The sequence below is a fragment of the Pseudophryne corroboree genome, chromosome 3 (assembly GCF_028390025.1).
Source record: "Pseudophryne corroboree isolate aPseCor3 chromosome 3, aPseCor3.hap2, whole genome shotgun sequence".
Classification (NCBI taxonomy): domain Eukaryota; kingdom Metazoa; phylum Chordata; class Amphibia; order Anura; family Myobatrachidae; genus Pseudophryne; species Pseudophryne corroboree.
Genome location: NC_086446.1, coordinates 218,907,819 through 218,926,029, shown reverse-complemented (window position 1 = coordinate 218,926,029; position 18,211 = coordinate 218,907,819). Strand labels below are relative to the sequence as shown.

The 18,211-nt window shown below is 46.0% G+C and overlaps 1 protein-coding gene across 5 annotated transcripts in view; it reads left to right on the top strand.

Annotated features, from left to right (window-relative positions):
• The window catches only part of WAPL (WAPL cohesin release factor), a 250,583-nt gene that overhangs the window by 144,511 nt on the left and 87,861 nt on the right, over positions 1-18,211 (top strand). For all 5 annotated transcript variants that reach the window (XM_063958820.1, XM_063958819.1, XM_063958817.1 and 2 more), the window contains 2 exons: positions 10,964-11,040; positions 11,212-11,387. In XM_063958820.1, the coding sequence (XP_063814890.1) occupies positions 10,964-11,040; positions 11,212-11,387 (253 nt within the window). The remainder of the gene's footprint in view (positions 1-10,963; positions 11,041-11,211; positions 11,388-18,211) is intronic.

Below are 18,211 nucleotides of genomic sequence, written 5' to 3'. Positions count from 1 at the left end.
AACCAGATCCGCGCCGAGCCCGCCACCCCACACATGGGCATCCTCAAAGACGCCCATATATAGGTTCGCAAAACTCGGCGCGAATCTGGCCCCCATGGCCGCACCTCGTGTCTGTAAATAAAAATGTGAATCAAAAACAAAATAATTGTGTGTCAAAATGTAGAATCGCTTTATTCCAATATCCCTCATGATAGAGGTGTGTTGGCCATTGAACATTATCTAAAGCAAAGTGACATTTCGGACTCTCTACGTGCCTTCCTTTTAGATTCCATCACATTTATTTTGACACACAATTATTTTGTTTTTGATTCACATTTTTATTTACAGACACGAGGTGCGGCCATGGGGGCCAGATTCGCGCCGAGTTTTGCGAACCTATATATGGGCGTCTTTGAGGATGCCCATGTGTGGGGTGGCGGGCTCGGCGCGGATCTGGTTTACTATGGTCGTTATATAGATGATTTATTTATTATTTGGGCAGGGGATTTACAATCACTTGTTAATTTCACAGACACACTTAATATTAATGAATTTGGACTAAAATTTACATATAAGTATAGTAATACTTCTTTAAATTTTTTGGATATAGACCTGTCCGCCGAGGGTAACAAACTGGTTACTAAAACTTTTATTAAACCAGTGGATCAGAATAGATATCTAAATTACAAAAGTGCACATAAACGCACTTGGAAAACAAATATCCCAAGGGGTCAACTTGTAAGGTTGCGTAGAAATTGTACGGAACTGTCCACTTTTCAGGCACAGGCAAGTAAATTGATGGATTCGTTCCGTGAACAGGGTTATCCCTGCGAATTGTTAGAAAAAGCCTATAAGGATGTGACTAAAATGGATAGGGATAGATTATTAGAACCTAGAACCATAGAGGTAAGAAATCAAGAGGAGAATAAGAACAAAGAAAAAAGTTGTCTCTTCTCTACAAAATATAACTGCTGTGCACATCAAATTGGACGTATCATCAAAAGGAATACACAGATGTTACTTTCTGATGAATTAATAAAAACAGATGTAGACCCCAGGGGCACAGTCATCTTTAGACGGGCTGACAATTTAAAATCAAAATTGGTGACTAGCCATTATGAAGGGAAAAAGGCTCAAAGTATAGATACAACTTGGCTGCCACAAAAACCCAGTGGATTTCATAGGTGTGGTAAATCAGAATGTTTATCGTGTAACTACCTTCCTCGTAAAAGTACAGAATTCCAGTCATTTATGACCAAAGAAAAATTCCGAATAAAAGAATTCATTAATTGCTTATCTACATATGTTATTTATTTATTAACGTGTATGTGTGGCAGACAATATGTAGGTCGCACTACACGAACCATGCATGTACGTTTCATGGAACATAGACGAAATATAAGAAAAAATATACAACACCCAGTATCTAACCATATAACTCGGTGTTGCAAAGGTAAATTTGAAGGTGTCACAATGGTAGCCATAGAACAAATCGCAACAACGAAACGGGGGGGTAATAGATATGGGTCATTATGTAGACGTGAAGCATATTGGATTTTTAAATTAGATACAATGATGCCCAATGGATTAAATGACACTGTTGAATTAAATGGGGTTTAGTGGAAATCAGTATGCATTAGTTAACTATGTTATATCAGTTCCAACATACTGTATAGTGTTCCTAATTAAAAGAGGAACACATGATGTCAGGTATAAAGGATGTGTGTTTACTGTGTTTAGTATTCAATATGGCAACAATTAATTGTGTTTGTTATATTGAATTTTATAAGTTTATAATTTAATCTATAATTCATAAGCATAAGTTATTCTAAAAAGAATAGCACTAGTTATATGCTCTAGATATTGAGGATTCTAATTAAAATATATATTTATTATTGATCAACATTATTAGGAAATTCTAGATATTTAAATTAATGAAAACTATGTATTGTTGATGTACAAAGCATAATGGGAATATTGAATATGTGGAGATATGTGGAGAAGTTACATTTTAATTGATAAATTGATTCTTGAAATTATGTGTTTGATTATGCATATATATAGAGGATTATAATTATGCAGATAACTCCACTAATTAAGGATAATCTTTGTATTGTTATGCGACATCACTATGCAATACAATGATAGAGTAATTGATTGACCTATATAAGAACTTTGATTCTGGACGGGATCCCATGTTGGGATCTGTGACACAGAATGCGGAATCATAAGGAGGTCTGACACGCAATGCAGCACACGTGTATTAATGAAACAGGAAGACGGAGAGACAGACCCGGCTTATAAGCCGGGTAACAACTGAGAGGCTCCATACACACTGAGGAAGCCGCCGAGGATACATGAAGGCGGAGAAACGCGTATGTGATGACAAGTGAGTTATAGCCGGCCGGCTCATTCATTCATTCACTACAGGAGACGCCGACTGCCTCTAAAACACCGCACATCTCAGTACCCGGTTTTCCGGACCCCAGTGCTAAGGGGGAATTAGGAGGATTCTCCTTCATCTGAGGCATACAACATCACAATATAGAGGTTGGTGCGGCACCTGGGGATAGGGGGAGTTTCATATTGTTACATCCACGCAATAGTTCTTGATCATGCCGCCGTGCTGATACATGGACATTTTCACATCAGAACTCCCTTATACTTCACATAGAGACTGTTGCTTCATTTTGCTTCTTAAAGGAAGGATAAATTATCCAAGAATTGTCCAATCATTGTGTTGTCATCTACGGCTTTAGGACGGCTTGGAATCATTCAGCAATTAAAGATATAATTTATCTCATATATATATATTTTTGTTCCTTCAAACCAAACGGATAATATAAGTGACATTATACAGCGCAGGGACGCCTGCTAAGTTATATCTGTCATCGTAAGAAGTTTTTCCAATTAGTGGAGTTATCCTGCTGTGCTTTAATATATAATTATTTTAAAATTCATGCTGTGTGCAACAGTTGTGTATTATATACATATTAATTGTTTTATGGAATGATTGTATAGTATAAGAAATCCGGCCGGTAATTGTACAATTATATAATTCCTGTATTTTCATATATATATTATCATTTATTATTTATTATTATTTTTTATATTTGATTTAATTTTATTGACAATAAAATAAAAAAAGTTTTTATTAAATGCTAAGCGCTGTTCCAAATTGTTTTTTCTTTATATGCGTGATGCACAGAGAGATATCTGCACACTGGCATCACGGGTAAGTGCTATGTCCATTTCGGCCAGAAGAGCTTTATGGACACGACAGTGGACAGGCGATGCGTAGAGGAGTTATTTGGGGTCGGTCTATCGGATTTGGTGGCCACGGCTACGGCCGGGAAATCCACCTTTCTACCTCAAGTCACTCCCCAACTGAAAAAGGCACCGACCTTTCAACGCAGCCCTTTCGTTCCTTTAAAAATAAGAGAGCAAAGGGCTATTCATATCTGCCACGAGGCAGAGGACGAGGGAAGAGACAGCAACAGGCAGCTCCTTCCCAGGAACAGAAGCCCTCCCCGGCTTCTACAAAAGCCTCAGCATGACGCTGGGGCTTCGCAAGCGGACTCGGGGGCGGTAGGCGGTCGTCTCAAGAATTACAGCGCGCAGTGGGCTCACTCGCAGGTAAATCCCTGGATCCTGCAGATAATATCTCAGGGGTACAGGTTGAAATTAGAGACAGAGCCACCTCGCCGTTTCCTGAAGTCTGCTTTACCAACGTCCCCCTCAGAAAGGGAGACGGTTTTGGAAGCCATTCACAAGCTGTATTCTCAGCAGGTGATAGTCAAGGTACCTCTTCTACAACAAGGGAAGGGGTATTATTCCACTCTTTTTGTGGTACCGAAGCCGGATGGCTCGGTAAGGCCTATTCTAAATCTGAAGTCCTTGAACCTGTACATAAAGAAGTCCAAGTTCAAGATGGAGTCACTCAGAGCAGTGATAGCGAACCTGGAAGAAGGGGACTTTATGGTATCCTTGGACATCAAGGATGCGTATCTCCACGTTCCAATTACCCCTCACACCAGGGGTACCTCAGGTTCGTTGTACAAAACTGTCACTATCAGTTTCAGACGCTGCCGTTTGGTTTGTCCACGGCACCTCGGGTCTTTACAAAGGTAATGGCCGAGATAATATTTCTTCTTCGAAGAAAAGGCGTATTAATTATCCCATACTTGGACGATCTCCTAATAAGGGCAAGGTCCAGAGAACAGCTAGAGATGGGTTTAGCATCAAGAGGTGCTAAAGCAGCACGGATGGATTCTGAATATTCCAAAATCCCAATTAATGCCGACAACTCGTCTGCTGTTCCTGGGGATGATTCTGGACACAGTTCAGAAAAAGGTTTTTCTTCCCGAAGAAAAAGCCAAGGAGTTATCTGACCTGGTCAGGAACCTCCTAAAACCAGGAAAGGTGTCTGTACATCAATGCACAAGAGTCCTGGGAAAAAATGGTAGCTTCTTACGAAGCAATCCCTTTCGGCAGATTCCATGCAAAGGGATCTGTTGGACAAATGGTCAGGGTCGCATCTTCAGATGCACCTGCGGATAACCCTGTCGCCGAGGACAAGGGTATCCCTTCTGTGGTGGTTGCAGGAGGCTCATCTATTGGAGGGCCGCAGATTCGGCATGCAGGATTGGATCCTGGTGACCACGGAGGCCAGCCTGAGAGGCTGGGGAGCAGTCACACAGGGAAGAAATTTCCAGGGAGTGTGGTCGAGCCTGAAAAAGTCTCTTCACATAAGCATTCTGGAACTAAGAGCAATCTACAATGCTCTAAGCCAGGCGGAACCTCTGCTTCAAGGAAGACCGGTGTTGATCCAGTCGGACAACATCACGGCAGTCGCCCATGTAAACAGACAGGGCGGCACAAGAAGCAGGAGGGCAATGGCAGAAGCTGCCAGGATCCTTCGCTGGGCGGAGAATCACGTGATAGCACTGTCAGCAGTATTCATCCCGGGCGTGGACAACTGGGAAGCAGACTTCCTCAGCAGACACGACCTTCACCCGGGAGAGTGGGGACTTCATCCAGAAGTTTTCCACATGCTATTAAACCGTTGGGTAAAACCAATGGTGGACATGATGGCGTCTCGCCTCAACAAAACACTGGACAGGTATTGCGCCAGGTCAAGAGATCCGCAGGCAATAGCTGTGGACGCGCTGGTAACACCTTGGGTGTACCAGTCGGTATATGTGTTTCCTCCTCTGCCTCTCATACCAAAGGTATTGAGGATTATACGGCAAAGAGGAGTAAGACTAGTGGCTCCGGATTGGCCAAGAAGGACTTGGTACCCGGAACTTCAAGAGATGGTCACGGACGATCCGTGGCCTCTACTTCTGAGAAGGGACCTGCTTCAGCAGGGTACTTGTCTTTTTCAAGAATTACCGCGGCTGCGTTTGACGGCATGGCGTTTGAATGCCAGATCCTAAAAGGAAAAGGCATTCCAGAAGAAGTCATTCCTACCTTGATAAAGGCAAGGAAGGAAGTCACCGCGAAGCATTATCGCCGTATTTGGCGAAAATGTGTTGCGTGGTGCGAGCAGCGGAGTGCTCCGATGGAGGAATTTCAACTGGGTCGTTTTCCTACATTTCCTGCAATCAGGATTGTCTATGGGTCTCAAATTGGGATCTATTAAGGTTCAAATTTCGGCCCTATCAATATTCTTCCAAAAAGAATTGGCCTCAGTCCCTGAGGTCCAGATTTTTATCAAAGGAGTACTGCATATACAGCCTCCTGTGGTGCCTAAGGTGGCACCGTGGGATCTAAATGTAGTTTTAGATTTCCTCAAATCCAATTGGTTTGAACCACTAAAGAATGTGGATTTGAAATATCTCACATGGAAAGTGACTATGTTACTGGCCCTGGCTTCGGCCGGGAGAGTATCTGAACTGGCGGCTTTGTTTTATAAAAGCCCTTATTTAATTTTCCATTCGACATAGGGCAGAGCTGCGGACGCGTCCGCATTTTCTCCCTAAGGTGGTATCAGCGTTTCACCTGAACCAGCCTATTGTAGTGCCTGCGGCTACAGACGACTTGAAGGACTCCAAGTTGTTGGACGTTGTCAGAGCCTTAAAAATATACATTTAAAGGACGGCTGGAGTCAGAAAATCTGACTCGCTGTTTATACTGTATGCACCCAACAAGTTGGGTGCACCTGCTTCTAAGCAGTCGATTGCTCGTTGGATTTGTAACAAAATTCAACTTGTACATTCTGTGGCAGGCCTGCCACAGCCTAAATCTGTTAAGGCCCATTCCGCAAGGAAGGTGGGCTGATCTTGGGCGGCTGCCCGAGGGGTCTCGGCATTACAACTCTGCCGAGCAGCTACGTGGTCAGGGGAGAACACGTTTGTAAATTTTTACAAATTTGATACCCTGGCAAAGGAGGACCTGGAGTTCTCTCATTCGGTGCTGCAGAGTCATCCGCACTCTCCCGCCCGTTTGGGAGCTTTGGTATAATCCCCATGGTCCTTTCAGGAACCCCAGCATCCACTTAGGACGATAGAGAAAATAAGAATTTACTTACCGATAATTCTATTTCTCGGAGTCCGTAGTGGATGCTGGGCGCCCATCCCAAGTGCGGATTATCTGCAATACTTGTACATAGTTATTGTTAACTAATTCGGGTTATTGTTTAGGAAGCCATCTTTCAGAGGCTCCTCTGTTATCATACTGTTAACTGGGTTTAGATCACAAGTTGTACGGTGTGATTGGTGTGGCTGGTATGAGTCTTACCCGGAATTCAAAATCCTCCCTTATTGTGTACGCTCGTCCGGGCACAGTACCTAACTGGAGTCTGGAGGAGGGTCATAGGGGGAGGAGCCAGTACACACCACCTGACCTGTAAAAGCTTTACTTTTGTGCCCTGTCTCCTGCGGAGCCGCTATTCCCCATGGTCCTTTCAGGAACCCCAGCATCCACTACGGACTCCGAGAAATAGAATTATCGGTAAGTAAATTCTTATTTTTTAGGATTTTTTTTTTTAGAAAATGTGATAACACTTCACATTTTTTTTTTTGAATAGAGTATTTTTATTCAACAAGAATGGAAGTAATAGACATTTCAGTGCACACCGGGAAATCCAGGTGAAGTTATACAACATATACAATTATATAGCCCCACCAAACCATATACACAGAAGTTAAGCATGACCGGCAGACATAAGGCCACTTAATGTCAACCCACAAAAACAATTTTTCTGAAGTCTGTAATTGAATGTCAAAACCCTCGCGGAACATTTTCAAATTTCTCCCCAAACCAACTCAATAAACCCCCCAACTATGAGGCCAGCCTACTTTACTCCAAAAATACCTAAAATAATAATAATACAGCAAAAAATAAAAATAAACAAAACATAAACAAAATAAATCAAATCAAAACCATCCAGCCTAAATTCTCATAGTTGTGCGAGGTGAGGTACAATATCCACGTAATGTAAAATACGGGAGAGGGGCCCAGCTTGTTTACACAAGTCCCAGATAACCAGGTCATCATAAAGGCACAATACGTGTCAAAGCCTAAGGGCAGGGGAGGAGTATATAGAGTTAATCCAGAAGGACCATATTTTTTCATGTTTAGAGAGAGCATTGTTTTTCATGTGTATATATACCGATCCTTCAATACGGTGTCATTCACCAGGGCTTTAAATGCAGACATCGTAGGAGAATGTGGGGCCATCCATGTCCGCAATGCACACCTTGGCAAGGGCGCAAATGCTACGAGCATACAAGCCCCCTCCCACCGAGGCCCAGAATCAGGTCCTCCCATCCCCAAAATGCAGAATCCCGGAGTCAGCATACCTCTCAGTATCCCCGTATGTTCCAGAATCGACCCGACCCCAGCCCAAAACACCTGCAAGGACGGACACTCCCACACAAGGGGCCAGAATGATCCGCCAGCAGTCCCGCATTTAGGACAAGTGGCAGCACCACCAGCCCCGAATCTAGCCAACCTGTTCGGTGTCATATATGATCTATGTAATATAAAGCGTTAAATTTGTTGGAAGCGTAGTGATTTGGTAACCTGGCTCGGGTTCCCCAGTGCAACCTCCCATTCCTCCACATCTATAGGGCCCAAATCATGCTCCTGAAGGTTCGAGAGCAGGTCTGCATGAATTGTTGTAAGAAGGTACGAGTAAGTGAAGGAGATCACCTTGACCCAACCCAGTGAACATAAAAAGGTCTTAATGGGGAAGGGGAGGAGCACCGGGGGAGAATCCCCGAACTGTGATTGTAAGGCATGCCGGAGCTGCAGATATTTATAAAAGTAAGAGTTTGGGAGGCCAAACTCCTCCTTTAGGTGCCCAGAGCATATCTGTCCAGCCAGGCCGCTGCCTCCCTCGGAGAGCTGAAGAACTTAGTTTCCCCATCTGCCACCACACGCAGCCTGGAGGGGAACAGCATCGAATAGGGGAGATTCAGGTCGCGAAGTCGCCGCTTGACAGGCAGAAACTGGGCCCGGTCTTTTTGGACATCTGCTACAAAATCCGGAAATGCTGACACCCGGACACCATTTCGGATCAGGGGGCCCTTCGTGCGGCCCAGGCGTAAAACAGAGTCCCGGTCTTTATAATGTAGAAACTTGGCTATAAATGTTCGGGCGTGGCGCCTGGGAGTAGAGGCCGGAACGGTACCCGATGTGCCCGCTCCACCACAAACTGGGGTGTAAAGGATTCAGCGCCATATGCTTCTTTCAACCAAGATTCCAGGAAGTCCTCAGGATGTGCCCCCTCCTCCTTTTCAGGCAGGCCTACAAATCTCACGTTGTTTCTGCGAAGTCGTCCCTCCATATCCAGGAGTTTAGTTTGTAGTGTAGAGACTTGCTGTGTAACCGCAGATACAGACCGTTGGAGGGGGCCGCTGAGGTCCTCCAAATTAGAGAACCGCGTCTGTTTCGCCCACTCTCTCTCCAGGACCTGCTGAACGTCCTGACGCAGTAATGATAGGTCGCACTGCACCCTCTCCATTTTGTCCGACAGGCGCTGTTCGCTGGCCGCTATGGCCTCCATGACCTGCTGAATGGAAGGAGGAGGTGGCTGCACGTCCGCACCTGAGTCGCCCCCAGCCGAGGGAGTCGGCTGAGCAGCAGGTTGGCGGGCAAACTTCTCCAATTTAGCTGCCGCCGCACTCTGACCACCCCTCACCATGGTGAAAAGGCTCAAGCAGCACTCAAAGTCCCCAGTATTCAGTGTCAGGAGGCACAGCAGTAGGGAGGAGGTACAATGTCAGCAGCACTCCAGGGCATCTAACAGGAAAATACAGCAAAAGGGGGGCGGCCAGAGGGACCTGGGGCGATGTATTAATATATAATATGTAGTGTTCAGCAGAAGACAGGGCAGTCTGTGCCCAGAGCAAATCTTTCAGCCCTGCAGTCCCCACGAATGCACAGAGCCACACAAGCAGGATATATGCTGCAGACTGCAGCCAAGATGGCCGCCGGATTTTACAGCCTCTCCCTTCCCTGCACAAGGAGCTCAGTTCCAGGCTCCAGAGGGGCAGAAGTGACCGGGGAGGGTGTCCAGTGAGCGCAGGTGAGGGGCGCCGTTCACCCCAGGCGCTGGGGAAGTCTGTATTCGGCGGTCGCCGCGGGTCCGCGGCAGTGCAGCAGAAATTGAGCCCGGGGATCCACTGGCGGCCTAGGCCCAAGAGTCGGGCGGCTGCTGGCGCAGGCTGGAAGCTCTGGCAAGGGTCCACAGGTAACGCCCGCTGCCTCCCCGCAAACGGCACACAGGTCCAGGCCGAGTATGAGCCTCAGAAGGGGCCCCAGGATAGGTACAGGATCAATTATCCAGGGAGCTCCCTTGACTTGCTGCCTACTCGCTCGCCGCCGTGGCCACGCCCCCATAACACTTCACATTTAACAAGACTTTTGAACTTTTGCAGACAATTTCATGTGCACTATTTACCATCTACATTTTGTTGGCCATACACACTGCAGTACTGGCTTATGTATTGATATTGCCTGTCTTGTAGAGTCCAAAAGAGCACAGTGTTTAATGATTCCTATAGAATTGTATTTGGTCATTCGAGAGTAGGTTTATAAACTTGGTTGGACATTCACTATTGATCTATAAATGCGGTTATCTTCATGCCCTGGTAAGGTTAGATTGGCCAGATATAGTCATGTTTGGCCACTATGTATTGAATTCTGTCCATGCTGCTCATCATTTGCAATTCAAAAGGGCAATGGGGAGTTGCTACATATCCAGGGTTGTACAAAGGCGAACTAACTAGTTTAATATTTGTTTTCTAGTGCGTCCTTTTGTGGTTCCTTTGGCAATCTATGAAGTGATACAAGGGCATTATTCAGTTTTTATTATGGTAACTAAATACAGGTTGAGTATCCCTTATCCAAAATGCTTGGGACCAGAGGTATTTTGGATATGGGATTTTTTCCGTATTTTGGAATAATTGCATACTATAATGAGATATCATGGTGATGGGACCTAAATCTAAGCACAGAATGCTTTTGTATTTCATATACACCTTATACACACACAGCCTGAAGGTACTTTTAGCCAATATTTTTAATAACTTTGTGCATTAAACAAAGTGTGTCTACATTCACACAATTCATTTATGTTTCATATACACCTTATACACACAGCCTGAAGGTCATTTAATACAATATTTTAAATAACTTTGTGTATTAAACAAAGTTTGTGTACATTGAGCCATCAGAAAACAAAGGTTTCACTATCTCACTCAAAAAAGTCCGTATTTCGGAATATTCCGTATTTCGGAATATTTGGATATGGGATACTCAACCTGTATTGCAGATCTACCTGTGCACCTCTATGGGGTGCAAGGGAACATTTCAGTGATGTTGTTGGTCACAAGGTGCTGGTGAGCAGCAACACTTTACAGCCCTCTTCACTATTTTAATACCCTCAATATAGGATTACGTATGTTTACATTAACAGTAAAGAAAAGAAAAAAAAAAAGAAAGTAAATATGTAACAGTAAATGTTTGTTTCCAGGTTACAGTGCACAATCCAGAAAACCAGAGTTACTTAATTGCATACAAAGATTCCCAACTTATAGTGGCATCCGCAAAGTAAGTCCAACAGTCCTTTTTGATGGTAGTGATAATGTCTGTACGTTTACACTTGTTTTTAAGCAAATGTATATTATTCATTTCAGTATTATGCAAAGAGAGGGCTGTGTTTTGGGGGTTTTGCTCAACATTGTAACTGACTTTGTTTGCCGTGTGTTTATTTCTGAGCAGAGCTCTTAGACACTGTGAGGAGTTCATCCAGAAATATAACCGAGCTGAAGATAGCATCTGCATTCCTCACGACAAACCACTCCCATACCACAATGCTGGAAGCAACGTAGGCAAAGCCGTGGAGGACTGTATGAGGGCAATCATTGGTGTACTGCTGAACCTAACCAACGATAATGGTATTAGCCTTGTATATATTCCTAGTACATTGTCAGATACGTGGCTAGATCTGAAATATGATTTACAAGAAACCCACTGCAGTTGATATTATGAAATGATTCCTTGCATTTATGCTTGTATACAAATATAGATAATACTTTTCCCAGATTCTTCCCAACAATCTTTAAGGGCCCTACACACTCGGCGAGCTGCCCGACGGCGGGTACGGCCGGCAGCTCGTCGAGTGTGTAGGGGGGGAGGGGGGGGGGGGGGGAAGAGTTGGTGACGGGGGGAGTTTCTTCACTTTTCCATCACCCGGCTCCATAGCAATGCATGCTAATATGGATGAGATTGTCCATATTGGCCTGCATGTACAAGCGACCCGGCACCAACGTTGAACGAGCACGGGGCCGCGCATCGTTCATAGTTGGTGCCTACACACTAGACGATATGAACGGTATCTCGTTCATTAATGAGCAAGATCGTTCATATCTTTCAGTGTTATCGCCTATTGTGTAGGGCCCATTAGGCTACAATACACATTGACGTTTGTTGAACATACTTTATTACACATGTGATTTGCAAAGGTGCATTTATTCTTTATAAACAAGGATCTGTAACAAAACAATGGTGTATCTTGTTCAAGCCAAATACATTTGGAAATGCTTATACGAAGGTTTTTTTTTATTTTTATTTTTTTTTATATATAGTATCTCATTAGAATAGACCCTTTTGCGATAAATGCAAGTTTTCAAGTGTTAACGTGGGTCAGACACACTGGCATAGAACAAGAAGCGTTTATTATGGGGTGCATTCATGTAAAAACCCAAATACATCCTGTCATTTGGTAGAAGAGCTTATTTTCACAGCCGCCTTCATGCGCTTAAGTTGGATTAGTAACTAATGCGATGTGATGTGTTTTAATGCCTGTGTGTGCGTAGCCTTAGGTGAGTCACACATCTCTAGGAAGCTTTCTGAATATGCAGAATTTTAATAGTACATTGTTACCTATTTATTACTTTAAGGTTCCAAAGCTTGTAATATTAGAACTAGTTTGCTTATAGGCCCTACACACATGCCGATATTACTGCACGATATGAACGATCTCGTTCATTAATGAACGAGATAACGTTCATATCGTGCAGTGTGGAGTCACCAGCGATGAACAATGTGCGGCCCCGCGCTCGTTCATCGCTGGTGACATGTCGGCTGTGCATGCAGGCCAATATGGACGAGATCGTCCATTTCTGCCTGCATGTCTATGGAGCCGGGTGACAGGGGGAGTGAAGAAACTTCACTCCCCCCGTCACTACCCCCCGCCCCCGGGTCGCCTGTCGGCCACCTCGGCGGCACATCGCCTAATGTGTAGGGCGCATTAGTTTTCATTAACAATTTCCTTGGCATCTATTTTTATTTGTTTAGACACTACACTAAGTTATTTATTATTTTTTTGTTGCATTTTACAGCATTCTTTTTCTCTGACGTCCTAGTGGATGCTGGGGACTCCGTCAGGACCATGGGGAATAGCGGCTCCGCAGGAGACAGGGCACAAAAGTAAAAGCTTTAGGATCAGGTGGTGTGCACTGGCCCCTCCCCCTATGACCCTCCTCCAAGCCTCAGTTAGATTTTTGTGCCCGGCCGAGAAGGGTGCAATCTAGGTGGCTCTCCTAAAGAGCTGCTTAGAGTAAAAGTTTTGTTAGGTTTTTTATTTTCAGTGAGTCCTGCTGGCAACAGGCTCACTGCATCGAGGGACTTAGGGGAGAGAAGTGAACTCACCTGCGTGCAGGATGGATTGGCTTCTTAGGCTACTGGACACCATTAGCTCCAGAGGGAGTCGGAACACAGGTCTCACCCTGGGGTTCGTCCCGGAGCCGCGCCGCCGACCCCCTTGCAGATGCCGAAAAGTGAAGAGGTCCAGAAACCGGCGGCAGAAGACTTTTCAGTCTTCATAAGGTAGCGCACAGCACTGCAGCTGTGCGCCATTGTTGTCAGCACACTTCATAGCAGCGGTCACTGAGGGTGCAGGGCGCTGGGGGGGGCGCCCTGGGCAGCAATGATAGTACCTTATTCTGGCTAAAAATACATCACATATAGCCCCTGGGGGCTATATGGATGTATTTAACCCCTGCCAGGTCTCAGAAAAACGGGAGAAGAAGCCCACCGAAAAGGGGGCGGGGCCTATTCTCCTCCGCACACAGCGCCATTTTCCCTCACAGAAATGCTGGTGGGAAGGCTCCCAGGCTCTCCCCTGCACTGCACTACAGAAACAGGGTTAAAACAGAGAGGGGGGGGCACTTATTTGGCGATATGACTATATATATATTAAAATGCTATAAGGGAAAAACACTTATATAAAGGTTGTCCCTGTATAATTATAGCGTTTTTGGTGTGTGCTGGCAAACTCTCCCTCTGTCTCCCCAAAGGGCTAGTGGGGTCCTGTCCTCTATCAGAGCATTCCCTGTGTGTGTGCTGTGTGTCGGTACGTGTGTGTCGACATGTATGAGGACGATGTTGGTGAGGAGGCGGAGCAATTGCCTGTAATGGTGATGTCACTCTCTAGGGAGTCGACACCGGAATGGATGGCTTATTTAAGGAATTACGTGATAATGTCAACACGCTGCAAGGTCGGTTGACGACATGAGACGGCCGGCAAACCAATTAGTACCTGTCCAGGCGTCTCAAACACCGTCAGGGGCGTTAAAACGTCCTTTTACCTCAGTCGGTCGACACAGACACGGACACTGACTCCAGTGTCGACGGTGAAGAAACAAACGTATTTTCCTTTAGGGCCACACGTTACCTGTTAAGGGCAATGAAGGAGGTGTTACATATTTCTGATACTACAAGTACCACAAAAAAGGGTATTATGTGGAGTGTGAAAAAACTACCTGTAGTTTTTCCTGAATCAGATAAATTAAATGAAGTGTGTGATGATGCGTGGGTTTCCCCCGATAGAAAATTATAGGCGGTATACCCTTTCCCGCCAGAAGTTAGGGCGCGTTGGGAAACACCCCTTAGGGTGGATAAGGCGCTCACACGCTTATCAAAACAAGTGGCGGTACCGTCTCCAGATAGGGCCGCCCTCAAGGAGCCAGCTGATAGGAGGCTGGAAAATATCCTAAAAAGTATATACACACATACTGGTGTTATACTGCGACCAGCGATCGCCTCAGCCTGGATGTGCAGCGCTGGGGTGGCTTGGTCGGATTCCCGGACTGAAAATATTGATACCCTTGACAGGGACAGTATTTTATTGACTATAGAGCATTTAAAGGATGCATTTCTATATATGCGAGATGCACAGAGGGATATTTGCACTCTGGCATCAAGAGTAAGTGCGATGTCCATATCTGCCAGAAGTTGTTTATGAACACGACAGTGGTCAGGTGATGCAGATTCCAAACGGCACATGGAAGTATTGCCGTATAAAGGAGAAAAAGACAACGTCTTTTCAGCCTCAGTCCTTTCGTCTCCATAAGGGCAAGCGGGCAAAAGGCCAGTCATATCTGCCATGGGATAGAGGAAAGGGAAGAAGACTGCAGCAGGCAGCCCATTCCCAGAAACAGAAGCCCTCCACCGCTTCTGCCAAGTCCTCAGCATGACGCTGGGGCCGTACAAGCGGACTCGGGTGCGGTGGGGGGGGGGGGGGTCGTCTCAAGAGTTTCAGCACGCAGTGGGCTCACTCGCAAGTGGACCCCTGGATCCTACAAGTAGTATCCCAGGGGTACAGATTGGAAATTCGAGACGTCTCCCCCTCGCAGGTTCCTGAAGTCTGCTTTACCAACGTCTCCCTCCGACAGGGAGGCAGTAGTGGAAACAATTCACAAGCTGTATTCCCAGCAGGTGATAATCAAAGTACCCCTCCTACAACAAGGAAAGGGGTATTATTCCACACTATATTGTGGTACTGAAGCCAGACGGCTCGGTGAGACCTATTCTAAATCTGAAATAGTTGAACACTTACATACAAAGGTTCAAATCAAGATGGAGTCACTCAGAGCAGTGATAGCGAACCAGGAAGAAGGGGACTATATGGTGTCCCGGGACATCAGGGATGCTTACCTCCATGTCCCAATTTGCCCTTCTCACCAAGGGTACCTCAGGTTCGTGGTACAGAACTGTCACTATCAGTTTCAGACGCTGCCGGTTGGATTGTCCACGGCACCCCGGGTCCTTACCAAGGTAATGGCCGAAATGATGATTCTTCTTCAAAGAAAATGGACGATCTCCTGATAGGGGCAAGGTCCAGAGAACAGTTGGAGGTCGGAGTAGCACTATCTCAAGTAGTTCTACGACAGCACGGGTGGATTCTAAATATTCCAAAACCGCAGCTGTTTCCGACGACACGTCTGCTGTTCCTAGGGATGATTCTGGACACAGTCCAGAAAAAGGTATTTCTCCCGGAGAAGAAAGCCAGGGAGTTATCCGAGCTAGTCAGGAACCTCCTGAAACCAGGAAAAGTGTCAGTGCATCATTGCACAAGGGTCCTGGGAAAAATGGTGGCTTCTTACGAAGCGATTCCATTCGGTAGATTTCACGCAAGAACTTTTCAGTGGGATCTGCTGGAAAAATGGTCCGGATCGCATCTTCAGATGCATCAGCGGATAACCCTGTCTCCAAGGACAAGGGTGTTTCTTCTGCGGTGGCTGCAGAGTGCTCATCTACTAAAGGGCCGCAGATTCGGCATTCAGGACTGGGTCCTGGTGACCACGGATGCCAGCCTGAGAGGCTGGGGAGCAGTCACACAGGGAAAAAATTTCCAGGGAGTGTGATCAAGTCTGGAGACTTCTCTCCACATAAATATACTGGAGCTAAGGGCAATTTACAATGTTCTAAGCTTAGCAAGACCTCTGCTTCAAGGTCAGCCGGTATTGATCCAGTGGGACAACATCACGGCAGTCGCCCACGTAAACAGACAGGGCGGCACAAGAAGCAGGAGGGCAATGGCAGAAACTGCAAGGATTCTTCGCTGGGCGAAAAATCATGTGATAGCACTGTCAGCAGTGTTCATTCCGGGAGTGGACAACTGGGAAGCAGACTTCCTCAGCAGGCACGACCTCCACCCGGGAGAGTGGGGACTTCATCGGGAAGTATTCCACATGATTGTGAACCATTGGGAAAGACCAAAGGTGGACATGATGGCGTCCCGCCTGAACAAAAAACTGGACAGGTATTGCGCCAGGTCAAGAGACCCTCAAGCAATATCTGTGGACGTTCTGGTAACACCGTGGGTGTACCAGTCGGTGTATGTGTTCCCTCCTCTGTTTCTCATAACCAAGGTACTGAGAATTATAAGACGTAGAGGAGTAAGAACTATACTCGTGGCTCCGGATTGGCCAAGAAGGACGTGGCACCCGGAACTTCAAGAAATGCTCACAGAGGACTCATGGCCTCTGCCGCTAAGAAGGGACTTGCTTCAGCAAGTACCAGGTCTGTTCCAAGACTTACCGCGGCTGCGTTTGACGGCATGGCGGTGGAACGCCAGATCCTAAGGGAAAAAGGCATTCCGGAAGAGGTCATTCCTACCCTGGTCAAAGCCAGGAAGGAGGTGACCGCAAAACATTATCACCACATGTGGCGAAAATATGTTGCGTGGTGTGAGGCCAGGAAGGCCCCACGAAGAAATTTCAACTCGGTCGATTCCTGCATTTCCTGCAAACAGGAGTGTCTATGGGCCTCAAATTGGGGTCCATTAAGGTTCAAATTTCGGCCCAGTCAATTTTCTTCCAGAAAGAATTGGCTTCAGTTCCTGAAGTCCAGAAGTTTGTCAAGGGAGTATTGCATATACAACCCCCTTTTTGTGCCTCCAGTGGCACTGTGGGATCTCAACGTAGTTCTGGGATTCCTCAAATCACATTTTAAACCGCTCAAATCTGTGGATTTGAAATATCTCACATGAAAAGTGACCATGCTGTTGGCCCTGGCCTCGGCCAGGCGAGTGTCAGAATTGGCGGCTTTGTCTCACAAAAGCCATATCTGATTGTCCATTCGGACAGGGCAGAGCTGCGGACTCGTCCCCAGTTTCTTCCTAAGGTGGTGTCAGCGTTTCACCTGAACCAGCTTATTGTGGTACCTGCGGCTACTAGGGACTTGGAGGACTCCAAGTTGCTAGATGTTGTCAGGGCCCTGAAAATATAGGTTTCCAGGACGGCTGGAGTCAGGAAAACTGACTCGCTGTTATCCTGTATGCACCCAACAAACTGGGTGCTCTTGCTTCTAAGCAGACGATTGCTCGTTGGATTTGTAGCACATTTCAACTTGCACATTCTGTGGCAGGCCTGCCACAGCCTAAATCTGTCAAGGCCCATTCCACAAGGAAGGTGGGCTCATCCTGGGCGGCTGCCCGAGGGGTCTCGGCATTACAACTCTGCCGAGCAGCTACGTGGTCGGGGGAGAACACGTTTGTAAAATTCTACAAATTTGATACCCTGGCTAAAGAGGACCTGGAGTTCTCTCATTCAGTGCTGCAGAGTCATCCGCACTCTCCCGCCCGTTTGGGAGCTTTGGTATAATCCCCATGGTCCTGACGGAGTCCCCAGCATCCACTAGGACGTCAGAGAAAATAAGATTTTACTTACCGATAAATCTATTTCTCGTAGTCCGTAGTGGATGCTGGGCGCCCATCCCAAGTGCGGATTGTCTGCAATACTTGTACATAGTTATTGTTACAAAAATCGGGTTATTATTGTTGTGAGCCATCTTTTCAGAGGCTCCGCTGTTATCATGCTGTTAACTGGGTTCAGATCACAGGTTGTACAGTGTGATTGGTGTGGCTGGTATGAGTCTTACCCGGGATTCAAAATCCTTCCTTATTGTGTACGCTCGTCCGGGCACAGTATCCTAA